At 38.4% G+C, this 27,312-nt stretch overlaps 1 protein-coding gene across 2 annotated transcripts in view; it reads left to right on the top strand.

Moving 5' to 3' along the window:
• Positions 1 to 21,206: 21,206 nt before the first annotated feature.
• Positions 21,207 to 27,312, top strand: part of LOC311276903 (glucocorticoid receptor-like) — an 83,132-nt gene continuing 77,026 nt past the window's right edge. The window contains exons 1-2 of one of the 2 annotated variants that reach the window (XM_084386914.1): positions 21,207 to 22,213; positions 23,224 to 24,275. In XM_084386914.1, the coding sequence (XP_084243040.1) occupies positions 23,233 to 24,275 (1,043 nt within the window). In that variant the 5' untranslated portion in view covers positions 21,207 to 22,213; positions 23,224 to 23,232. The remainder of the gene's footprint in view (positions 22,214 to 23,223; positions 24,276 to 27,312) is intronic. The other variant, XM_084386913.1, reaches the window with a different exon arrangement.

A 27,312-nucleotide genomic window follows, 5' to 3' on the forward strand; every position in this document is an offset into this window, starting at 1 on the left:
GTGATCGTCAACGAGTGGATCTCTGAGCTGCTGTGAGTGAGTGGAGGCGGGGCTCATCTGCATTTTCATAGAACCGTGTATACTAAATGAGGCACATTCTAACTATTTTAAGGCATGAAGAATTTTTAAAAACGTTTATATATGTCATTTTGATGATCAAAGATGAGTTTTAAGGGATACAACCTAATATACTATATCATTTTATGTATATATGCAAATCTACAGTTTTCTACAGCATCTTAATGCTTGGTTGGAGTGCTGCCTCATTTTGGCCTGGCTGGGTTGCTTTTAATAAGCTAAGATGCATCATTCTGTGTAGCTACAAGATTCTCTCATCTCAGATACAGAGAGAAATGCTAATGGAATTTAGGGCTGAGTAAGCAAAAAAGAACATAATAAATTAGCACAAAAAGAACTTTGCGTACCTTAGATTGCTACTGTCCTCCAAGAAACATCGATAAGTTTCTCATCTTCGAACAGTGTGTTTGTGGTTACAGCACTTTGTTCAGAAGCATTGTGGTCTAAATATTGTCAGGGTTATGTCTCGTCTTTGTGTTTGGTTGAGTTTGACTTATGAAATAAAGTATAGATAACCAATGTTAATTTTAACATTTTTATTAATGTACTTTTTCCCCCTTCTTATAATTCAGGACATTTTTCAGTATTGCAAAATTTGCCATTTTTGTTCACACTGGGATGATTTTGAATGGCAGCTTACCATATACTTAGACACATTCTTGTATAACTCCAGATATTCTTCAGACAGAAGTTCAATTTTGAAATTTAAAATAGTTTGTTACACCACAGGACTTTTAAAGTCGACATGAAATCAGAATTGACCCTATTTACTTTGTTAGCACATATTACTAGTCTTGTGGTGAACAATTAATCCGTGCAAGTTAATACACACACAAAAAAAAAAAGTTTGCCGTGGTAATCTTTAATCAAAATCTGAAAAGTTACTTCCGGTCTGGAATGGCGTTCCTTCTCTGATGACGTCAGTTTGACGGCTTGGGTTGAAAACACTTAACCACTCCCCTCAAACCGTTGGTCGGCTATGAGCAGAGATGGAGAGGAGGACCGCTAAAGTAAAACCCTGCCCTCTGTTCAATATTCCGTTTCACTTGGAAATACGTCACAACACTGGAGAAAAGTCGTTTGCAACTTCCAGTTCACATGGACTTTGTGAACTTCAAAGAAAAGATTAATTTTAAATAGTTTTGATTTAAAACGATTAATAAACCGGTAGCACTTTATTTTACAGTCTGTTCCCCATGTACATACTGTTATAGTAATTACAATAATTGGGTATTAACTGTCACGTTTAGTGTCTGTGTTCATTTTGTGTTTCCCTGTGGCACACCCAGTTTGTCCATGTGTTTCATTGATGTTATCCCTGTCACCTGTTGTCTTGTTAATCAGTCATTGAGTTCATTTGTCCCAGCTGTGTCTCGTTTCCCTGATCTGTTCTCTGTGTATTTAAGCCTTGTGTTTTAGTCTGTTGTTGTTGAGTTATGTTTGGTTGTTCTGTTCCCTAGCCTGAGTCTGTATTTGTGTAGTTTTGAGTTTGTTTATATAAAAGCTGCTGCAAGTAGATCCTGCATCCTTCCCTGCTTCAACCTGCATTTGTGACAATAACTAGGTTCTAACCCTGAACCTACACCTAAACTTAACCCATGTAGTTACCTTATATTCCTCAGTCCTTTCTCATGCACTGTAAGTACACATACATGCATGTACTGTAAAATAAAGTGCCACCAATAAACCTACAAAACTGCAACTAACCTATGACCTTGTTTTGTTCAGAACAAAATCAGTTATGTTACATGTTGATATACACTCACCTAAAGGATTATTAGGAACACCATACTAATACTGTGTTTGACCCCCTTTCGCCTTCAGAACTGCCTTAATTCTACGTGGCATTGATTCAACAAGGTGCTGAAAGCATTCTTTAGAAATGTTGGCCCATATTGATAGGATAGCATCTTGCAGTTGATGGAGATTTGTGGGATGCACATCCAGGGCACGAAGCTCCTGTTCCACCACATCCCAAAGATGCTCTATTGGGTTGAGATCTGGTGACTGTGGGGGCCATTTTAGTACAGTGAACTCATTGTCATGTTCAAGAAACCAATTTGAAACGATTCGAGCTTTGTGACATGGTGCATTATCCTGCTGGAAGTAGCCATCAGAGGATGGGTACATGGTGGTCATAAAGGGATGGACATGGTCAGAAACAATGCTCAGGTAGGCCGTGGCATTTAAACGATGCCCAATTGGCACTAAGGGGCCTAAAGTGTGCCAAGAAAACATCCCCCACACCATTACACCACCACCACCAGCCTGCACAGTGGTAACTAGGCATGATGGATCCATGTTCTCATTCTGTTTACGCCAAATTCTGACTCTACCATCTGAATGTCTCAACAGAAATCGAGACTCATCAGACCAGGCAACATTTTTCCAGTCTTCAACTGTCCAATTTTGGTGAGCTCGTGCAAATTGTAGCCTCTTTTTCCTATTTGTAGTGGAGATGAGTGGTACCCGGTGGGGTCTTCTGCTGTTGTAGCCCATCCGCCTCAAGGTTGTGCGTGTTGTGGCTTCACAAATGCTTTACTGCGTACCTCGGTTGTAACGAGTGGTTATTTCAGTCAAAGTTGCTCTTCTATCAGCTTGAATCAGTCGACCCATTCTCCTCTGACCTCTAGCATCAACAAGGCATTTTCGCCCACAGGACTGCCGCATACTGGATGTTTTTCCCTTTTCACACCATTCTTTGTAAACCCTAGAAATGGTTGTGCGTGAAAATCCCAGTAACTGAGCAGATTGTGAAATACTCAGACCGGTCCGTCTGGCACCAGCAACCATGCCATGCTCAAAATTGCTTAAATCACATTTCTTTCCCATTCTGACATTCAGTTTGGAGTTCAGGAGATTGTCTTGACCAGGACCACACCCCTAAATGCATTGAAGCAACTGCCATGTGATTGGTTGATTAGATAATTGCATTAATGATGGTGCGTTCAAGTCCTCCTGGGAAGTTCGTACGTACGAGGTGGGAAGTCGTGCTTATAACGGCATGTGCGTTCAAGTCACTTTCGTCGGAGCAAAATGGCGGAGTACTTTCTCTTAATTAATTACACAAAAATGCAGTAAGGTTCTTAAACTCTTGTTCTAGAAAATGAAGAACAAAGAAATGTGCATCAGGTGTACTTTGTATTTTTACGTTTTTAATTAATTTATAAAGCCACTGCCAACACATCGTTACATGTTGCATTGTTATATTATAATACTATCATATTCTGTGTTGGCGATTAGCTAACTGAACTGTTAATAGAAAAGCCTGACAATATCACAGCTAAATACCATTACGTATTGTGTATTCCGCCATGTTAATCACTGACACGCCCCCAACTCGTAAAGATCGGAGCTTAGAGAAAATCCCGAGCTCCCCACTGGTATTTACGACATTGTGGTGGCGTTCAAGTGCGTTCAACTCGTAAATACGATCTATACGAGATGACTTGAACGCACCATGAGAAATTGAACAGGTGTTCCTAATAAACCTTTAGGTGAGTGTACAATGACAGATCTGCTCTGATGTGGTTATCACAGAATCATCCATGAAGAAGCACAACCCACATAATAAAAAAAAAATGTTTCAAACAGAGATGGCGATAGAGAGGAGAGTGTGAAAGCTTCAGATGATACTTTGCTGCGTCACAATTCTCCTACTTATTCCATGCTCTAAAAAGCATGTACTCTTTTTGTGAAGAAAAAGTACATACTTTTGAGTGTAGCAAAAGGGTAGACAAGCTTTAAGACATACTATCACGTCATTAAATCGAGTCTTTTAACAGACGCTTTGACAATTAAAATCCTCCACATTTCATTTAATTTCTGACCATATTGGAGAGAAAAGAAGTTGCACATTGATCTGCCAGTCGTGAGCATGTTTGCATTATGATGCATTTAAAAGTTAATGGCCAAACAGATCTTTATAAAAGTCCATATTGTAGTTGCAGATTGAATATAACAGAAAAATAACGTTATATATATATACATTTTTTTTTTAAATGTTGATTATTAGTCACTCAAAATTATTTTATTGATTATTAGTCACTCCTTCATCTAAACCTCTCTACTTAACTGTCGGTCATGCCATGTTTGTAGTTTTTTAACACTTGTTATTCGTGATTGTAGCTCTGAGCCGAAATCCTCCTCCAAAGCGCATTAGGTTATGGGCAATATTAGCCGTTATAGTGTGCCCGGATCCAAACTTAGAAAATTTACCGGGAATAGTAGACCATCCGGGGACTTTTGGCATACTCTTATCAATATACTATGCTTTGGGACACACTTATTGTATAATCTCACATACTATTTAGGATGGATATGCACAATGGGACGCAGGACAAGTTTGCCAAGGAGTTCCACCTTGACAGTGAAGTACAATCCATGAAGACTGTTGAAAAATAGTTTGCTCTCCACAAGACATGGCATTATATTCTCTGAGGCAAAAGCATTTTCTGTTTATGTTGTCCACAGAATCATCAGTAAAACATTTCCACGCGTGTGAAAGGAAACATGTATGGAAAGTATGTAGTTTTAAACATATTTCATATATGTAGAATTACACAAAATGTTCAATATATGCCTGTTGTTCCTGTCAGTATATGCACGTGTCTTCCCCTTTAATTTTCTGACTGCAATATGGTAATCTTAATAATTTCCTGCCTTGGCTCCTCCCTTCCCTTTTGGCACCATGTCTGTATGGGAGAGGTAGGCGTATATTAAGCTCTAATCGATCTATTCTAATCTTAGCTTTAAAAATAATTTTTATATACATTTTTCCTTCAGTTTGTTTATGTTGATGATGTTATTTTCACTTATGATTGATTTTCTTCATGTTTTCACATGTTTTAGAGTATTATTCATTTTCTTGTCAGCAAACTTGAAGCACATGCTGATTATTACATTGCACATGATATTTATTTTACAGAAATGAAAAGGGCAAACTCACACAAAAGACTGCTTTATTTCTTTTATCTGGTATATGTTATTGTCACGTTGGTAAATCTTTGTAAAGTAATTTTATTTGCTTGAATTTTTCCTCCACTTTGCCCCTTTTGGCATTTTGTGTATATGGGAGAGAAATGAAAAGGGCAAACTTACACAGTTTAAAAGACTGCTTTATTTCTTTTATCACAGATAAACCCATCCACTGATGTCTGGTGTCCAATTATGCTGCAAAAATATATAAAAAAAACATAATGCTGACAACATTAGTACCACATACCACATAGGCTGGGCATCCAATTAAACTAGTAAATACATCCATCACTTGCTAGAAGCTATCTGAATTATGGCCCGTTCACACCAGGATGCTAACTCAATAACAATATTATCGTTCTGTTTATTCTAAGCAGGCACTGCAGTTTTGTCGACTGTCACTTTAAATGCTATCAATGTTTTTATCGTTCATCAACAAGAAATAAATTGTTCCAAAAGTGATTCCAACAAATATATTTTCTCTGTGCTGCTGTCGTTAGTTGTGGTGTAGACTGCTATTCTTTTTTTTTATATCTTTATCGTTACAGTTATCGTCCATGCTGTGAACATGCCTTTAGGTAGATGCCAACATGGACAGGTTAGGTGACATGCCATGAACAAAACTGCACAAGATATGCACAAGATAACACAAGCATTGTTTTGGGTTGCCTCTTGATGTCTAATGTAAAATCTGCATCCACAAGCCAAAAAATAAAATAAAATTCCCATATACACGTAACTTTTTACCCATAATTTTTATGTTGGGAGTATATGGGCATATTGTATATATTAGAAAGAGATCTTGCAGTGCAGCAAAATTCTGCACAAGGAAGGAGGAAACCACATTCACTTTTTTTTTATAGCTCCTTCGTTCTTGTATTGATCTGCTCATCAAAATGTGTTGTGTTGCACTGCTTCTGTGCTTCTGTGCAAAGTGGGTTTGTGAGTCAACCTGATTCATTTATCTGAAAGCATAGACACCACCAGAGACTTCACATCATCATGCTACATGTAGGAACACATCCATTTTAATTACATAGTTACAAAGCATAACCAAACATGTCTACATGTGTTAATCTTGCTTAACAATTGCTAAGCAATTTGCTGAGCTCTTTTCATCTGGCCTACACTCGCACAGGTACTTAAACAAGGCTCGAAATTGCGACCATTTTGGTCGCATATACTTCTGAAATTTAATCTGTGCAACCTAAAAATATGTTTGGGAGCATTTGTGCGAGTGCAAATAATGGTCGTGGTGTGACCGGTTTTCATTTCTGTACAAAACGTTCGCAAATTACTGCACAGTGTGTAGTATGGCAAGCCGTTTTAACATTTAATCCTTAAAACCTACTAGTCTCTATTTTCATGCTACTAGTACTTATTTTTTAGGTACTAGTATCTATTCCATAAGTACTAGTACTTATTCATTAGCAACTAGTGCCTATTCTTTAGGTACTAGTGCCTATTCGTTAGATACTAGTGCTTATTCTTTAGGTACTAGTACCTTTTAAAGATACTAGTACTTATTCATAGATACTAGTTCTTATTTATTAGATACTAGTACCTATTAAAAAGACACTAGTACTTATTCATTAGATTCTAGTGCCTATTAAATTGGTACTAGTACTTATTCATTAGATACTAGTACTTATTAATTAGCTACTAGTACTTATTAATTAGCTCAGCCTTTCTCAAAGTGGGTGCCGCGGCACACTGGGGTGCCCCCTGACTGTGTCAGGGGTGCCGCCAAAAAAATTCGTAGGTTAAAAAAAAAAAAAAAAAAAAAAATCGGACATTTCATATATAAATATATTTGAATTTACATAAATACATTCTTCTTCTTTTTAACCCTTTCACACGTACGACCACACCGGTGTGATCAGTCTAGGCTGGTCCCTGGAGCACCGGTGTGATTAGAACGGTCAGTGCATGACGTGATCAACTGCTAAATTCAAATGTGCTTTCGCGCGTTGGCTGGCGCTGAGCCAGAGACAGGCGCGCTCAGCTGTCATATATCACAACTTTTCAGTGTTTTCATCCACATAATGTTTGTTTTAGGTTTCAGACATAAGTATTAAAAAACAATACATTTAGAGTTTGTAAAATACACACTGATGTCAAAGGAAGAGGCAATAATAATCCTTTCCATTATAATTAGTTTTATTCATATCAGATACACATTGTGTAAGTAACTTTAAAGTTTACTCTGTTCTTCTCCCAGTTCACTTACCACTTACTTTTATGTATTTCGGTAGAAGTGGATGAATTCACTTGTTGTAAATCCAACAGATCCGATTCTCTGAACTGCATCTGCGGCACAAACATGGCGGCGCCCATCGCGCATGCAGCTCAACTAACGCGATCGTTATAAAGGTGTTCAAAAAACAAAACACTTCCACTTGCATATATTTGACAATCGGAATATCAGATATTTCATGCCATATCTAACAAATTTGTGAATATTTTGAATAAAAAAGGAAAAATGACATAAAAGCAGATCATCATTCATTCAGCTCTGTTGTTGCTGCGGTGTGTCACGTGACAGGCAATGACGCGTCACCATGGAAACCATTAAGTGACACATTCTGAATAACGGTCACCTTGAAAAACTCATGCTGGGGGGTCAGCCAGAATATTTTAAATTTACGTGTGAAAGGGTTAAACATATGAACGGATTAATAAAATTGTAAATTCATTTTATATATATATAAAATTTGCATTACATTTGGGTTATGCAGTGTTTTTAAATTATATTTTACAATGGGGTGCCTTGAGATTTTATGCACTTTTGAAAGGTGCCCTGATGGAAAAAAGTTTGAGAAAGGCTGAATTAGCTACTAGTACCTATTTATTAGATACTAGTATTTATTCCAAATGTTACTAGTAAGATTTTTTATTTTACTAGTAAGATTTTTAATTGAACTCTCCAGTGGCCGTTCTGACTAGTCATAACATAAGACGAGTAAAAAAGCAGTTGTGACTAGTAAAATAAGAATAGTTACTAGTAACAATTACAAAAGATATAATAAATAAGTACTAGTATATATCGAATAAGTACTAGTATCTAATGAATAAATACTAGTGTCTATTGAATAAGTACTAGCTAATGAATAAGTACCAGCATCTAATGAATAAGTACTAGTGTCTATTGAATAAGTACTAGCATCTAATGAATAAGTACTAGTGTCTATTGAATAAGTACTAGCATCTAATGAATAAGTACTAGTGTCTATTGAATAAGTACTAATAGCTAATGAATAAGTACTAGCATCTAATGAATAAGTACTAGCATCTAATGAATAAGTGCTAGTGTCTATTGAATAAGTACTAGCATCTAATGAATAAGTACTAGTGTCTATTGAATAAGTACTAGCATCTAATGAATAAGTGCTAGTGTCTATTGAATAAGTACTAGTATTTATTTAATAGGTACTACTATCTATTTACTAGGTACTAGTATCTAATGACTTAGTACTAGTATTTATTGAATAAATACTAGTATCTAGTAATAGATACTAGTATCTAAAAAATAAGTACTAGTACCTAATGAATAACTACTAGTATCTAATATATACATACTAGTCACAATTGGAATACACTCTATAGTCAGAACTGAATAATTGATATCTGAATGACAGATGCCCATAGAAGTCAATGACAAAAATAATAATTTGTTACTGGTAACAAAAGAATAGTTACAAGTCACTATTGAAATAAGTACTAGTATCTAATGAATAAGTACTAGTAACTAATGAATAAGTACTAGTATCTAATGAATAAGTACTAGTATATAATAAATACGTACTAGTACCAATTTAATAGGCACTAGAATCTAATGAATAAGTACTAGTAACTAATGAATAAGCACTAGTATCTAATAAATAAGTACTGGTACACTGTAAAAAAAAAAACCCGTAAAAAAACGGTAATTTTCTGGCAGCTGGGGCGCCAGAAAATTCCTGTTAAAAATGGAAAAATACTGTAAAAAAAGGTCTTTCTTCCCGTTGTTTTTACGGAAAAAAACTGTATATTTAACATTGGATTTCGGTAATATGATATAATGTTAATTTACCGTCCTATTGAAGTATTAATATCTGTTTTTTACACTGATAATAGGGGTGGCACGGTTCACAAAACCCACGGTTCGGTTCGTATCACGGTTTTAGGGTCACGGTTTTCGGTTCTGTACGGTTCATGTTGTTGTTTTTTCTTTTAATCTTTAACACTCCAAAAATTTACTTCAGCATATGATATATAGCTGAATTATCTAATTATTTATTTATTTATTTCATAAATGGGGTGTGTTTGCAAAACGCAGCTTCTCATTTCCCATTCTGAAGTAATATGAGTGAGCAGTCACCCTGAGGAAACTTTCAGTGGCCCTGGAGGTCCATCATCTGTAGAGCTACGTGGGCTGTGTTGGACCGTTATTTGTCAATTTATCCTCGTGTCTCGTCATCATAGGCGGGACATGTCCCCACCATTTTTTGCCAGGGTTGATATTATCTTGCAGCACGGGTGTACCAATACAAATAAATAAAACATTTCCAGTTAACTAGCAAAGTATTTGTTTCATTCGTTTGTTAAATAAGAAGCAATTTAGCGCTGAAATGTGTTTTTTTAATCAAGTGATCAAAGTGCTCGTTGCAGTTGCGATCAGTGGTGCTGATACAGTGTTCTCGTGGCTCGCGCACACACCGCAGCGGCCGCACATTCATCACTCGGCCGCGCGCTTCAATCCATTGAGGAGACTCAAGGCTACTCGTTCCGATTAAATAATAAAACAAAATTCATACAAATCGGTCCCTGCTTGATATACAACCGCTGATAAACATAATCGGTTTTGATAAAGAAAAAAATATATACGAGCGCAGATTAGAACTCAGAACCTTTGATACGCTTGGCAAGTTCTGCCACTGGACCATTAGGCTACGTGGAACAGTCGATCTATGTAGCCTATTTATTCACATGAAAAAAACAACATATAGTGGAGTAGATCTCATTAAATGTCTAGGTAAACTCAGTGTACTATATAAATCGATTGCTGGACATTGTAATGTAATTCTACATATGTCTGATTTATGATTTAGCATTGTATTAGCACGGGCACGAGGCTACATTGCGCATGCGTCGAACCGTGCAAACCGCGCGACGCACACGCGCACCGAACCGAGACAAGCGAACCGAACGGTTCGGATGTTTTTTCATGTACCGTGCCACCCCTAACTGATAACCACCAATCACAGCAGTGATGAGAGTCACATGATCAATCAAAGCTCAACATAAGCAGTTCTTCCACAAGAGAGTTAATACTAATATATATAGAAGCTGCACAGTGTCATTCACACAAACATTAAACACCATCATGGTAACACATGAAATTTTAAAAATGCAATAAACATTAATTTAACAACATTAAATGTAACATAAACCCCTAATGTACATAACTGATTAGAAAAAAACGAAGAAAACTATGAAGAAACAAACATAGTTATTTCAACAAAAATACATCAAATGTGAAGTGTCACAGGGAATTGTGGGAATGTCAATTTACGTTTTTTCACTGTAAATGATACAATGAGTTGTTTTTTCACTTTCAAAAACTCTAAATTTAACGGTATGTTACAGTAAAATTACATTAAATGTACCGTTAGATCTATCACAGTTATTTACTGTATATAGTACGGAAACTTTCTGTTAACCAATTAACAGTTTTTCACTGTAGCATTTTTACAGTCTTTTACCGTTAAAATTACGATCATTTTTTACAGTGTACCAATATAATAGGCACTAGAATCTAATGAATAGCTACTAGTATATTTTAAAAAGGTACTAGTATCTAACGAATAGGCACTAGTACCTAAAGAATAAGCACTAGTATCTAAAGAATAGGCACTAGTACCTAAAGAATAAGCACTAGTGGCTAATGAATAAGTACTAGTACTTAATGGAATAGATACTAGTATCTAAAAAATAAGTACTAGTAGCATGAAAATAGAGACTAGTAGGTTTTAAGGATTAAATGTTAAAGCGGCTTGCCATACTTTGTGTACCTTATGTGCGCTGATACGCGGTGGCCCGGACCATCATTCTATCCAACGTTACATAACCAATCAAACTTCATCCTTACGTTCTTAACTTTAAAGCAGATTTTAGATTGGTTAATCTTAGCTGTCAATCACTCCCACTCCCTTTCGTTGTCATGTGACAGTGAGCTGACTACCGCGCGAAATTTAAAAGGCTGAATAAGAGATAAGATGAAACGAGGTTTTTCCTGCATTGAATTTTTTTTGGCGGCCAAAATATATTTTATTTGATCAGTGAGTGATAGATGACTGACAGCTGCGTGTGAAAGAACGAGGAGAGAGAGAGAGAGAGAGCCGGTCGCGCGCGCGCACTCACACCCTCAAACTGTCTTGCTCTCCCTCCCTAGCGCATATTAAAGGGGTGGTATAATGCCCTTTTCACAAGATGTAAAATAAGTCTTTGATGTACCCTGAGTGTGTATGTGAAGTTTTAGCTCAAAATACCCCCCAGATATTTTTATACAGCATATTAAAATGGTCACTTTTTGAGGGTGAGCAAAAACGCACCGTTTTGTGTGTGTTCCTTTAAATGCAAATGAGCCGCTGCTCCCAGCACAGGGGGCGGAGCTTCAACAGCTTGCACTCACACTGACATGCCCTGAAAATTTCTAAAACTTTTAGCCTTTTATGTTCAAACCGGAGTCAGACAACATGTAGAATGCAACTGGACATTTCTGAATGGTTAGTTGATGAATTTATGTAGCTTATGTGTTATCTTCTAGTCATTGATTAGCATATTCTGTCTTGATAATCTATAAATCGTGTTACGGGGGTGGGGTTTATGTAAATTCTAGGGTTGGTGATGTCACTAACCCGGGAGGAATGTTGTGTAGTCCCAACCAGCCGTTTGTTGTAGTCCTTAAAAAGCAATTTCTTTAAAAGCAAATATCTCCCTTTGCTTTGAACTTTGAGCATTGTAACTTTGCGGATGTTGTTTATGCTCTAACAGCAACACTACACACTAACTAAAGTTAGAAAAGTGAAATCATAATCAACCACCCCTTTAATCAAAATCAATTGAGAATTGACACGATGGTAAAATGTTGGAAGACCGAAGTTTCATGTGGTGGAGCATTCTGAGATTTTTTTTCCTGAATTACCGCGGTGTGTGAATTGTGCTAAAAAAAAACATTGCCTTATCTTCTCTGAAAAGCGCTCCGCACATTCAGCTGACATAAACCACACTTTCAATAAACAAAAAAACCTATCCAGTGATGAAATGTTTTCTGTGTTGACACGAATCTTGTCCTAAACTGCCGGGATAATCACACAACGCGTACACATCCATAAATGACACGTACGATTCGAACTAATGACTCCTTTGAACCGATTCCATTTAATGAATGGTTAAAACAACTGATCTGTCCAACACTGAGACGTCTGAATCACTTTACAATCAAGTTCAATTTATTAAACTCTAGTTAACTACATTAATAAATGCTGTAGAAGTGCAGTTTATTAATAATTAATGCTAACTAATCTTTGTTAATGTTAATCTCACCATTTACTAGTAGCCTTATTGAAATCAAAAGATGTATTTGTTAACATTAGTTAGCCGAATGCACAGTGAAGTAACATGAACAAACAATGGACAGCTGTTTTTATTAACTAACATTAACAAAGATGAATAAATACAGTAACACATGTATTGCTCATGGTTCATGTTAGTTAGCCTAATACATGTTAGGGACTGTGTTAGCCTAATGTTAGTTTTTTATTTAAGGGGAAACCGGAAGAGTTTTGAGATCTATAGTCCCTCCCTTCGCCAGCAATACATTTTTCTAAGAAAAAAGTGTGAAAAAAGGCATGACCCTCCCCGATAATTTATTGATTACTTCTGTACTGGTTTGCGCTTGGCAAAGATGTTCAGATAGCCTAGCCATTGTTTTTTTACAACCATGACAAACGACTTAACCTCTGCTTTCTCATCTTACACATCACACTCCACTGTTATGGTGGCCACTTCAGTAGATTTACTCACTAACATTGTTGTGGAAACACAAAAGCATGAAAACTAAAATATGGTAGTATCGTGCTACAGCGCACATTCTATCAGCTGCAGTTCTGGCGCCTCAGTCCCAATACTGTAAAACTCGACGTACATTCACAGCGGTAGAGTTACACTCACAGGACACTGCACTTATTCGCAATCACAAAAGTTCATTATTTGCTGGTGCTTTAAAGCTTTGCCGGGTAAACATTTCATTGGCATTTCATTGACCCTCCCCTAGACTAAAAAAAGTTGGATGACCCTCCCCTCAACAAAGAATAAAAAGACATGACCCTCCCCTTTTTTACTCCGGTGGTCCATTCCATAAATACCGAACGGTCCCTTAATAAATCAAACCACATTTACTCAGAACACCTCTTAAAATGAGAATGTAAGTGTGCTTACCAGTGTAGCAAGTGGTTAGCAAGATTTAACCTTAATAAACAGTCTTTTCAGGTTAATATGACAATGTGTAGAAAACTTACCAAAAAAAAAATATATATATATATTTTTAGTTTAGACTGGAGTGAGGTGAAACCAAAAAAAAAAAAAAAAAAAAAAAAAAAATGCAAACGAAGTTGTAGTTAGCTAGCTGCTAATTGTATTCAATTATATATGGTAGAAAATTAGACTATTAGTTCAAATAAACTTTTTATTCTACTTTTTGATATTGATATGATCCAAAATAATTATTAGGTCTAGCAAAGAAGGATTTTATTGTACAAAGCTATGAAATCCAGTGGTAAAATCACAGCTTAAAAAAAAAAAAAGAGGCCAATAAAGGATGACACTGTCCGTCGGCCACCGCCGAAGACCAATTTTTACTCAGGAAAAACCCTGTAACGCTGACAGATTTCTTTTGTAAGCCGTCACCTAAAGTCAGTTGGTGTTGTGGTTAGTGTGGATCCACCGAGTGGCTCCGCTATGCTGATGGTTCAATGCATTGCGTTCACTGTAAAGCCTGTGGGACAGAGTTTGCAGGTAACACAGCGTTCGCAACTGAATCAATACATTTTTAGCGCGAGAGCTTGGTTAAACACTGAGTGCCAAGCACAAAAAATGCAGGGACAAGTGTGTGGCAAACAAATCAGGTTCATCAGGTTAAATTATTAAGGCTTTTAATCACCAGGATGCTGCCGGTCGTTCTGCTCTACTGGCAGAGCAAAATGGCAAATTTGGTGGGTGCTCCTAATTTTTTTAAGTTGGGAGCACCAGTGCTACCAAGTAAAAAAGTAAATTTCGAGCTCTGTTAAAATACAGTTACTCTAACTTTTGTTATTCTTGACAAAATAGACTGGCAGTGGATGACAGGACATGATGCATGTTACACTGTTATGACAGGTTCTCAATACAGGTTATTAACTACCCAGGCGGGTAGGTTGATTATTTGGGTCAGTGGAGTTCTTGGCATTTTGGGGGAATGCCTCCCTGTCAGACAGATCATATTCATGCTTAACAGCTGGCGCTGTAGAAAGCTTGCTAGATGAGCCAAAGCAAAAAGCCCCACATGGTTCCAAATAGTGATGCAGTTTTAACACCCTCTAGCTGGTGTTTTTATAAGACAGTGATGGAAAGCAAGCAACTGTGGGAGCTACTTACATGTTCTTCAGGGCTTCTTTATATTTCTTCCCGATAGTTGCAAGAGTTTAACTCATTGGAAAAAAATGGCAACCACATCTCTAAGAAAACAATTGCGCTAGGAAGCTTCTGAGCATGTTTGCATGGTGGCCAGAATGACTGTGAGGTAAAGGAAATCATGGCTCACAGCAAAAATAAGCCAGGACATGTTGCTCAAGAGTTTAGAACATTTAAAAAGATTCAAACAAACCAAGTTCAGTGTGGACGGATCGTCCATGGTGTCAGGTGGCTTTAGATGGTTTAAACGTTAAAACGCGATCATTTTTTGATAATGTGCGAGTTAAAATTTTACATGGCCGCATTGGTGCATGTGCATATAACGTTCAGGTTGTTTTGGTACCTGGCTGGCACATGTACTCCATTAACCAATCAGGTTTGATTCGACCCTCCCTACCTCCACTTTCCATGGCTGTGCGTTCATCAGCTATGTACACCAGTGTTAAATGTACACCAGTGTTAAAGCACAAATTTGAAGCGGTCTATAGCCGATTATTTTAGTAGTCAGAGTGAGGAGAGAGGAGACGGAGGAAGGACCATCAAGAGATCACGAAGGTACAGGTGCCAGCAGGGAGACTGAGACAGCGATGGCTAACACAGTACCAGTGGTTGTGGTGCAATGGGAATGCCATGCTGTGTAATTACTGCAATCAATGTGGCCCAGCCATTGCAGGCAACTCAAAACTTGTAACCGGGTCAATGCAGTTTAAGCTGGAATCTATAAAGTTGCATAATGACAGTAGAAAACACAAAACCTGTTCTCACAAAAAAAAGTTCTGAGCCTCCCTCCACTTCCTTCCAACGGGTGGATGACAGTAATCGGTCGGCAGAGGAAAGTGAAATGATTTGAAAATTCAACACGGCCTACAACTTAGCAAAAGAACAACTACCATTTACAAAATTTAAAATTTAACATCTAAACCCGACCTATGCCAATGACGTGGCCTGCGCCCAGATAATCGGTGTAATCTCGGACAACCGCTGAAATAATTGCCTCCTCATCCAATCATTTATGATATATGGTGAAACAGACGTCTCCACCAGAGAATGCGAGATTGTCTACGCTTGTGTCTTTTCCAATGGAAGACCTTCAAATATTCGAGTTGGTCATATTGAGGTTAAACACGCACGTGAAGAAGGTAAGGGGTTTCCATATAATGATAACGATGATGTTAGCTTTTTAATGTTTTAAACACTAATGATTTAAAACCAGATAGATAGACAGATACATAGGCTACATATAGTGGAGTCATTTATTTATCCCCAAAAGGAGATTACAGTGTTAAACTATAAATGCAGATAAGTTAAATGTAAAGTGTGTATGGTGGGTTTAAAATGTAATATAAAATGTCCAAATCATAAAATATAATTCTAATGATAAAACATATTTCATGATATGCATTGGCTTTATGCTGCAACCATGAACGCCATTGCTGGCCTTGGTCTAAAATGTGCAGGAAAAAAATAAAAATAAATCATGGAGCTGCTGTCATATTTTAGTAATGTTTTCTTTTAAATGTATGCTTGTTGGAAACATTGTTCAGATTAAAATATTATATTTTGCAAATATCAAGCTTTTTAGTCACTGTCAATATTAACATCAATGCAAAACCAGCATACAAATTAAGAGAATGATTCATCAACATGCAAGGTCTTTATGATTGATATAAAAAAAGGGTGCGAACAACTGAGAAAGTTAGTCGCACCAGCGCGACCAGTGGTAAGAATGAGTCTAGAGCCCTGCACTCTGCACTTTAACATTGTCAAGTCTCTCAAAGGAATCTTGAACTCTACTGACCTTCACTGAAGTGTTACTCGCCTCCTATGGTTGATTAGTGTGTAAGTAAGTGATCAACCATAGATTACACCTGTGGTTGATTACTCTCTCTGCCTTTATTGTCCTCCTTCCATTGTGGATTACTAACTATTGACAACCATTCTCCTAGTTATCATTCACTAATCACCTGTGATCTACTGTATTTACTCACTGGTGTGGCTCTGCCAGTTAAGTTCACTTAGTTTCCATCAACTGCACCGGTGGTTATTATTATTATTTTTATCATAAATGATTCATTCACAATTACCAGGGAGTCACTTGACATTTTTACCTAGCAGACACATCTTATTTTAGGCTTGTACGACTTGAAACGGCGCTGCACAGACCGATCGTTTTATGACAAACTACTGCGAGAGCGATTCAACAGCATTCGGAGCAGTCCACTTTAAGTCGAACAAGCCTTTTGAAATTAGTCATAGCCATGTGTTTCCTGTTCATGTCATGTGATTCCCTTCTTGCTCATGTGTCATGTTTTCATTGGTTTATTGTCTTATCTTGTTACCAGTTCTGTTTTGCCACTGGTTGTTTATGTCATGTGAATACCCATTGTCTTGTATTTAAGCCCTCGTGTTTACCATGTGTCCTTGTCTTGCACAGAAGAACGCTTGATGTTCCATTTTCCACAAATCAGGTTATTGCTTCAAATCAAGTTTAAAGTTGTTCATGATTATGCTTTGTTTTTGTGTTTTGGATTCTATTCATGGTTTGTTTCACGTCCTTGGATAAATAAACTGCACTTGGGTTCACTTTAACATCGTCTTTGTCTGCCTCATTGTCAAGCTAACTACGTTACACTAGCCTTGTCATAAAGGTAAAACAATCTGATATTTTAAGAGACTCAATGATAAAGTCATTAGGTTCTCTATCAGTTTGTTTTCTGTTGGCCAGAAGATTGTAGATAAAGATTGTGCCAAGGTTTAAGGTTTTCTTTTTGAGAATTTCTTCTTTTTAATTAAGCTTTTTATTCATTACGATATAAGGACGGTTGTATTTCTGTCACATTGTTCACTTTTGGGTGAACTATTCCTTAGACATCTTTCATCCAGCACACCATCATCGTCAACTGAAGACCATTTTGCAATTATTGAATAGCTGCCTGCCCAAACCTAACAAAATCTGCAGAATTTCTGAAGTGGCTGTGTTTATTAATGACCCATGATTGCAGTTAGAGAAGGGTGTCGTTGGATCACTAATGACCATGTCTCGCACAATAATCTGGAGGCTCTGTGCTCCCTGGTGCTACTTCATAGAGTCAAAGAACAGTGTGATTTCTTCTAGTTGGCCCCTGGAGATGGTTTGTATGCTTTTTCTTTCCACCGGCATAATTAAACATCCACATGCCCACTCCACACCCCATAATGAACTTGTTTGCATGGGGGAGTGAATCTACCCCGTCTCTTCAGCTTAGAACACCTTCCCATTTTCTCTACATTAGACTCTGTCTTCTTTACCCCAGCATTGTATACCTTTTATACGGGAGTATGTGGGGTCTGATGTGGGGTCTCTGTCAGGAAAGAGATGAACGTGTAAAATTCCTTGCTACATGTGGACTGCTTACCTAAAATTCAACATGACATTCAATGATAATCTGGAGCTCAAGAGGTTTTCAGATAGCCTAGAAATCTAGACACAACCTAGCGGCAGCAAATTTTATTTTGCAGCCAGTGTAGTCTAGCAACTCTCCGTTGACTTTCGAGCTGGAAAAACCAAACTCTAGTCAGGCCAATCACATCGTGTATCCACCTTTTTCTGCTCAGTCTAAACAATGCGCGCTGCCATGACGACGACTCCGGTTTCCTACTTCCGTTCGTAGCGCTTGACCTGTACTAGCAGCGAGAGAATGAGTTCAAGCTCCTCGTGTGCTGTTGTTATTTGTTTTAACAATTCAAAGAAGATTTCAAACTTTTTAGAAACTGAGTGTTTCGAGCATAAGATAATGCCCATGTCCGGTTCCGTATCAGATACATTCAATAAAGTAAACGTTTAGAGTGGTTAGCGTTAAAATTGAACTTCTCTCGCTACTAGTACAGGTCAAGCGCTACGAACCGGAAGTAGGGAACCGGAGTCGTCGTTATGGCAGCGTCCATTGTTTAGAGAAGAATAAGGTGGATAGAGTAGGCGGGGCGGGCTTAACATAATGACGACAGAGTTGCGACGGTTCCCTGCTACTTGAAAACAAAGAATGGCTGCTGTTGGCGAACAGCGGTCTTTCGAATCGGCTTTGGCCGTGACTCTGGAGGACTTGGAGTTAAGCTGTTCTTTGAGAAAAGAACAAAGAACGGCACTTAAGTCATTCTTAAAAAAGGAAGATGTGTTCGTAGTTTTGCTGCCAGATATGGCAAAAGTTAAATCTATCAACTAGCTCCGCTGGTGGGAAAACGCTCTGGTTGGTTGTAGCGCTGTCCTATTGCGTGCAGAGGGAATTTGAAAGACAACCGTTTATCCCGCCCCTCGGATTGAGCCGTGCCAATGGTGAGTTGCCAGACCTAACATCTTGATGTAGGTCTGGCTTGCCAGGCTAGTTTTCAGATGCAGTCAAAGTATGAAATAACAGGAGACTCATTGTTAGCCAAGCAACAGTATGGCTGTGAGTTTAAGAAAAACTTTGAAGGGTAAGTAAATGTGAAATTTTGTAATGGATAAATTGACGAGTGCTGGAGAAGTAATACTGTAGCCTGGTTAAAATCAGACCATTCTCAGTAGTAACTGAGTTATGGTCTGGCAATGCTTCATTAATAACTCATTTCCAAAGGGGCGTCACCAACGGACGTCGCTCAAATGCCTCTGGGCGCAATTGGATAGACCTAAAACCAATCAGAGCGATCGTCATCGTGTAAAGCTATATGCTATATGAGTCCCAATTCGCCTAAGTTACACTACGCCATAAAAGTATGTACTCTTTTTGTGAAGAAAAGGTATTTACTTTTTAATGTGTAGCAAAAAAGTAGGCAAGCTTTGGGACATACTACTTCGTCATCTTTATCGGACGGATCTGTCGCATGCATCCTGTCACGTAAACTGCCGTCAATCATCTTGTCACAGTTAAAATCCTCTATTAAATCTAATTTTATTTCCTACCGTTTCGGAGAGAAATGTAGTAGCACGTTCATCTGCCAGTGGGTCTTTCATGGAGACTGTCCTCATGTGTTTGCAATTTGAATATAATAATGCATTTAAAAGTTGGTGCGCTTCACCAACGTACGTCGCTCAAATGCCTCTGGGCGCAATTGGATAGACCTAAAACCAATCAGAGCGATCGTCATCGTGTAAAGCCCGCCCCAGCGTTTCTGATTGGTGCCTCGATTTGGATGGATTAGAAATCGGCTTGAATGGGCTCTTTGCCAGACTACTTGCAGAGCAAATCTAAATTTGCCGGAAGTTTGTCTGGGTTTTCCCAGGCTAGTAATACTGGCTAATAACTGAATTCTCTACTCTAGCTATGTTTGGAATAACATATACACAAATATTCAAATGACCTACAATACTACATTGCAGTTTACAATAAGAGTGCACAGCATAGAATACTGTAAAACCACAATGCAATGCTCTTGACATGATCCTCCATTCCCTGTGTGATGGATGAACCGGAAGTTCAAGAAATGAATGGTCAAGGGAGAACACTGCATTGTGGGTTACATTATTCCATGCATTATGCTCTGTTGTAAACTGCTCATTTTGACAGATATTCTGTAGAAGATCATCCACTACAGAAAATGTGCTTACTATGCACAAAATACACAGCATCTACTGCAGGAACAGTACAGACACTACTTTTTTGTCCTCTTTAAGAGGGTCACACAGCAGACGAGAAGCGCAGAACAAATTGGTTGTTGATTTATTTCAAGCATTATATTGAGCTATGTCGCACACCATGTTAGCCCATTTTATCTCCAAGTTTGTCTTTTCAAACACTGCTCAAATAAAATACAATTAACTATATACTCAGGCATATTTAAGCTAAATAAATGGGCTCAATGACAATAAATTGAAGAAAATGCCTTTTGTGTAATTGTTGTTGTTTTGCATCCAGTAAGACTAATAAAACCATCTCTCACTTGGCCGGCTAATTTAGCTAATATGTATACAGTACTTAGCAAAGTGTTTATTCAGTAACCTATTAGGCTAGAAAACCACACTGCTGGTGTTTTGTGCATTTTCCAAATTGATCATTGTAATTTAATTTTAGGACACTTTGGTACATTTATCAGTTGTCCAATCTAAAATCTGAATCCTGAAGCAAAAAGTTGTGAACTACGGATGTTATTCTTCTTCCCCCCATACCATATCCTACTTCAGCAATCTGGGAACTTTACATAAGCTGTAATACTGTTTCTGTCACCATATAGGCTATTTCAAAACCTTTGCAGTCGCGCATTTACCGAACTGACTCATTTATTATAATAGCCTGCATCGTTTTCAACATGCAATATTTTACACGCGAGTGTAAATAAGAATATTGACATTAAACTGAGCCCTTGTGCGCATGTCGCTTTCTCTTTACTCAACAGTCTAAAGTCTCACATTTTTCAATTATCTTTATTGAGCAGATGTGGACTAGTAGGCGGACACAGTGCAGTACTGGACAGCTGTTACTCGTTTAATCCCAAGACAGAGACGGTATAACCATATTTTTTTTCCTCAATGCGCTTGTATTTCAGTTTTATCCCGTGGATATGTGCCCTTTGCTCCTTTATTTACGGACTGAACTGCGCCACCCTGAATGCTTCTCTCTCACACAGTCTTCTGCTCTCTGTCGTTTGTTCCACGCATATATCTGTCTTGAAAATTTTCGTATACAGAGTTTGTTCAGTTCGTTGTGACGCGCATGCAAAAGTTGCGTTATGATATACGAAAGTTGCAGCGCTCGCTCAGCTCTCGCGACTGCTAATGTGCATTAGCTAGCGCAGTCGACTCCGTCTAATCAAATTATTTAGTTCAAATATGCTTTTTATCCGCGGTTGATAGTCTGTATACGGTGTCGTCGGTTTAAAATGACATCGAGGGAATGACATACGCCAGTGTTCACACAGCGTTTCTTTTTTGACCGCATATCCAACTGTCTGAAGCGGCGGCATTTGTATGTTCGGTGACACTTTTGACATTAGCATCAGCTCGTTTGTCGATTCGGCGCGGATTTTATTAAGCTTTTATTGTCATTTGTATTCGAATGGCTGAAGGGTAACTTGTACTGGAGTTTTGTGTATGTGTGTATGAGTGTGTGTGTGTGTGTTGGAGGGGCGTTTACCGTGTTGAAGCTAGCAGAAGCTTTTTGACGGGTAGATCACGGGCTGTCGGGAGTTTGACAAGCTGCTTATGTAATGCTGGCGATTCCCCCGCTCGACCTCAAAAGACGAAGAACAACAACGAGTATTCAAAGCGCGGCTACTGTAAGTTTAATTTGTGACACGACTTGTGTGCGTCGTCATAACGGCGCATTTAGTTGTTTTTGCGACTCGCTGCTGTTGAAATAGTGTCGAAGCTGCAGCGCGTCCTGTTAAATCTATTGACCATGCGGGAAGTTAAACGAGAAACTATTGTGAACGCCACCTAAACGCAGGAACAGCTTTGGACTTCTATAGAAATGCATTTTTCGTCATAATTCTGTTAAAGGTAAGTCTGTCTTATGTATTTGGGGTCATTTGCTTTCCATGCGTAGTGAATGCAGAGTGCATTTTTATTAATATGTACATACCATCTGCATATTTTTCTTGGTTTAATGGTTGAAATTTTCGAATAACAACCCATATAGCTGCTCTTATAGCTCCTATAGCCTATATGTTTCAAAGCTTCTCTTGCTACCTTGACAATTTGCGTCATTTGGGCACTCCAGGCCTTTTTTACGTTTAAACCATATCCTTAGAAGTGTTTTTAATTCTCGTTTAAGTAATTTAGTATTGCCATTCTGTTTGACATTTATGTATGTTTAGCAAGCTTTAATGTACACTAAAGCGGTTTGTCAGACTGAAGTTCATTTTGGATGCAATAGCTAAGTTCGACTGACAGGTGGCAGCACTGCGGTGCATCGACTAATGCATTTGGAGGATTTGTATAAGTTTTAATGTCTCTACGTGCCTGAAGCCTTCATTATCTGAGCAAACAATCGCCTCATCAAGCTCCATTTTGTGGGATGAGTTTAAATGCTTTGCGGTAGTTTTATGAAACTGCAAAATGTATTACTGCTGTTATGCAGACTGTTGATTCAAAAAAAGTTGTCAGGAGAAATTGCTCGTACAAAGGTCAAAACAACTTGAATGGTTGTTTAGCTGAAAAGTCTTTAAAATCTGCTTTTAACCAATTCGTTATATCACCTCAAGAGAGCTTTTGTGGCAGAAAATGCATAGAAATGTAGTTACATATAATATATTTTCATTCTGTTTGGAGCTGAGAGGAACGTACGATTCAAAGTCTGAATCTGTAATATTTTCTGAATAAATGCATCATCAAATAATGTCGGAGGCCTTGGTGCAAAACTTAGTTTGGCTTACACCAGCTTTATGTAAACATAAGTACTAGCCTATAATTTATTAACAATTCCTGCTCTATTTTATATGTAAACATATTGTAACTTTTTACAAAATTAACTGAGGTTTGCCCTTTTCTTCTTTCTGTCTATACAACAGGATTGAGATATGGATCGTGGACTGAAACGCAGCAGTGACAATGCTGATAATTTAACTTTTGGGGAATGTATTGAGAGAGGCCTTGTTCCGGAAATTGGCGTCAATGCGCCCGCTTTAAATGCATCAAAAGATTTCTCAAACGGACTGAGCGGTAGTGTCGTTCAAAGAAGCCTGTCTATGGTAGATCCATCCTTAATGGAGCGTAACATACAAGAACCAGATGCCAAAGTATTTAAACCCTTCAGAATGCAGGACCAGCAAAAGGCAAAAGAGCACCTTAGTCTCAACATTGGGGAGAACCTTTCACTCTTGGACGAGAGCATTGCAGACTTAAATCGTGACTCTGACATCCGGGCTCTGGACACTTTTAAAGTGAAAGTGGAGGAACTTTCCCCCACGGAGAAAGATAGGCTGGACTTTCCACCCTATGGCCAAATGGAGAAAGAAATGGCCGGTCACGAGAGGGTTATTGGAGACAACACCATGGACATCCTAAAGGATCTGGACTTGCCTGACTCGCTCACTGACCTGAATGAGTTCTACGTTACGGACGAGACTGCCTTTCTCTCCTCGCTGGCAGTGGATGATGCCCTGCTGGCAGAAAGCAACTTGCTGAAGGATACCAGCCCTGTTGTCACTGGCAACAGTGCAGCGTGTACAAATGTGAACGGCACAGGGAAACGGCAGCAGATGGTGGAAGCCAGTGTCAACATGCTGGTCATAAAGACGGAGAAAGAGACAGACTTTATCCAGCTTTGCACACCGGGTGTCATCAAACAGGAAAGTGAGAGGCGGAGCTACTGTCAGATGTCAGGGATGGGTGGGTCTCACGGTGGGCCCACCGCATTGGGAGATATGGGCAGCCCGGGATACCACTATGGAGGCAACACCGCCTCAGCTGCGAGTTTACCCGATCAGAAACCTCTGTTCGGCCTGTTTACTCACTCACCCGGCTTAAGTGACGGCTGGGCTAGAGGAAATGGATATGGAGATTCATCTGGGATGCAGGGAGCCAATGAGACCGTACTTGCGTCCACCTATCCATTCAGCAGGTAGGATTGACTTTAAAAGGCAGCTTTATGATTATGAATGATGATATGGATAAATAGTGAATAATTAGATCTAAAATGAAATGAGGCTGAGGTTGTGCACATCATTTTGCATATCTGCCTGTTTTAACACGAGGTTTTCCTACGCTCATGGAACTTATGGAAATGTTTCAAATTGTGATTTCCAGGCCTGAGAAAGATATGGAAAATAATCAGATATTTTCTGTAGTGAGTGGGCTATACATTTTGTAGTAATGCTGAGCTGTAAGAGATTTAATCAGCTGGAAAGTTATGGCTTTTATGGGAAATCCTGCCCTATGGGTCATATTGACAAAATCCAGTTTGCGTTTTGCAGACATGCCCACTGATGTAGATTTCTACGTCATGGAAAACTTATGGGGGGATTTTAAAATTGTGATTTCCAGATATGGAAAAAGTATGAAAATGAATACAATTTTCATAAGTCCAAAAGTTTTTGAAGTTTTTATGGTGAATATACACTGGCTAAAAATAGCATTTTGTGGGTGTCATTTCAATAAAATGATTAAATAAATCATGACCAGACAAGAGTGATGGCAGTGTGGAGTGATTCTCCGTCTGCCAGACTCATTTGCCTGGTAGTATTCTTTGAAAAAATGTCTACAAAACGTCTCATAACTGCATGATGTTTGATAAAGCTGTTGTTTGCAGCTTTAATTAGTTTGAACAGAGCAAGTGCTGGTCGGCTTCTTCTCCCAGGAGCCCATGAGTGTGTATCTGTATTGGTGTGGTGCCTCTCCAAAGCAAACACATGGGCCTCGTGGAGCTCTCTTCGGCCCAGGACGGCACACACGCACACCTCTTCTCGTTTCAGGAGACTTTAAGCTTCAATAAAACCATCGAGTGGAACACTTCCGCTCTATTGCTGTTGCTGGAGTTTGTGATATAGCTTCTGGTCCTCTTCACGCTCACCGAAAAACAATAAGTCATTTTGTCTTAAAATTCCCTGAGTAAATATGAAATTGACAAAATGAATAGTATGGCTAACCCTTCTACTTAGATGTAACTGCATACGCGCTGGCAGATCCTAAAAGATAGGGACTTTTCATGACCTCCTGGTTATGCTTTTGTTCACGTTTCTGATCTGTACGTTTAATAACGATCGGTTTATTGATCTGTCAAGGTAAAGCGTGAAAAGGGGACTTGCTTTTTCCCCATCCAACTTGATCCACTGTGCAAGAAAAACCTTAACACTTTTCCCATTGGCCGTCCTGAATGTTAATCTGGCAGTCTACTTAGGAAAGCCAAATTAGAGATATCTGGGTCAACAAGATTCTGCCACTAAACCAGCTTGAACTGTGTAGTTCTGTTAGTGGAAACGTATCCCCTATTTTCATGTGTCCATTTTTTTATGGACACATCTTAGATATTTTTGCTTCATAGTTATAGTAAATCTGTAACACTGCAATTTCAGTTTAAGCAGACAGACTCCTTAGGTGTGCTATTTTGCTGTTGCTTTTCATAGACTTTGTTCTTATGAAGACGTTTCACAAGATTAAAGTCTGAAAATCTCCCTGACGTTCACTGATTAAATGCATTTAAAACGTAACCAGCAGTGATGCCTGCATTATAATATTTGCAAACTGAATTACGATTGGTCTTCTTTCTTACACCAGTTTGTGTGCTGAATTGTTATTATTCGAATTAGAATTTTCGAATATTCGATCTGTAATTATTATTCGAAAAATAAAATACTATTTGAATTTCACTACGTCGCTTTGCTGGCCGTAAATGCTGCGAATCCATGATAAATCCCAAGCACTAACTCGCAGTTATAATTAAGCGCACTGGGTGGCGCTGTGGAGCGTGTTTAACAAGTTGTTTGTATTTGATCACATAATGTTGTCGTCTGCCTCGCGAAGTTTGGAATTACTTGAAAATGATGAAAATTATCTTACTAAATGATCTTACAAAATGGAATTACTTTTGATCAAATTAATTAATGAATCTGAGTTATAATATCATCACCACAATGAGAAATCACATGAAATCCAAACAGCAGTCGACTGAGGAAAGACAGCTGCAGGTAAACACAGCTGTACCCCGAGTGATCCGAGACGATAACTTATCTGATAGCAAAATTATTTTGAGACATAGGCCTATACTTCCTTTAAGTTTCGTTGAGGGAGACCGGTTTAAAAACAGAAAACGCAAAGTGCTGTTAGAAACTTCGTTATCTTTGGCCCCGTTTACACTGCCAGTGAAATGTGACCCAATTCCGATTTTTTGCTCACATGTGACACAGATCGGATGTGTTCTATGACAGTGTAAACAGGAAAAAGACGCATGCATTCGGATATTTCCAGATCGGTTTCAGGCCTCATTCATATGTGGAAATAAATCGGATATGTGCCAATGCGACTGTCATGTAAACAGGCAGATCGGATTTTCTGAGGCATTAGGCGACGTCTCCGCGGATTAATGACGAGAGAAACCCTGACGCACATCTGCAAAGGGGCGGATGGCCCGACTAAACGTATCATCGTAGGAGAGGAATGTGGAGAGGGGCACATGAAGTGTTTTCACATGATTGTAAATTTAACGAAATTTTTTGTTAATTTACATTTATTAATTTTAAGCAATTAGAAATTTATTTGTAATAAACACTTTAAGTGGGCTATTTAAATGTAAAAAGTGCTAGGACTATTTACATGTTCAATTATATATTTAAAACATACGCGCAGATTGTAATGTAGCCTAATATTGTGTGTGCATAGAAAGAATTTGTCCGCAGCCGCTCAAAAAAGAAAAAGAAAATTGTCCATAGCTGCTCAACTCCACTGTCAGTGTTGTGTAAGTACAGGCTACAGGCAGTTTTTTTGTGTTCATTTCTATTTCTTGTTGCTGTGCAGGCTCTTTATTGTATAACAGTGAACAGCCCTTAATTTATGTGCCGTAGATCGGTCCGTTGCATTACGAATGAAAGCAGTATCAATAATGTCAAATGTGATGTGCAGTCAAGTTCGGGTGTGTATGTTGTTTTAACGAGTGTTTTCACCGA

This window comes from Rutilus rutilus, assembly GCF_951802725.1.
Source record: "Rutilus rutilus genome assembly, chromosome: 18".
Classification (NCBI taxonomy): Eukaryota; Metazoa; Chordata; class Actinopteri; order Cypriniformes; family Leuciscidae; genus Rutilus; species Rutilus rutilus.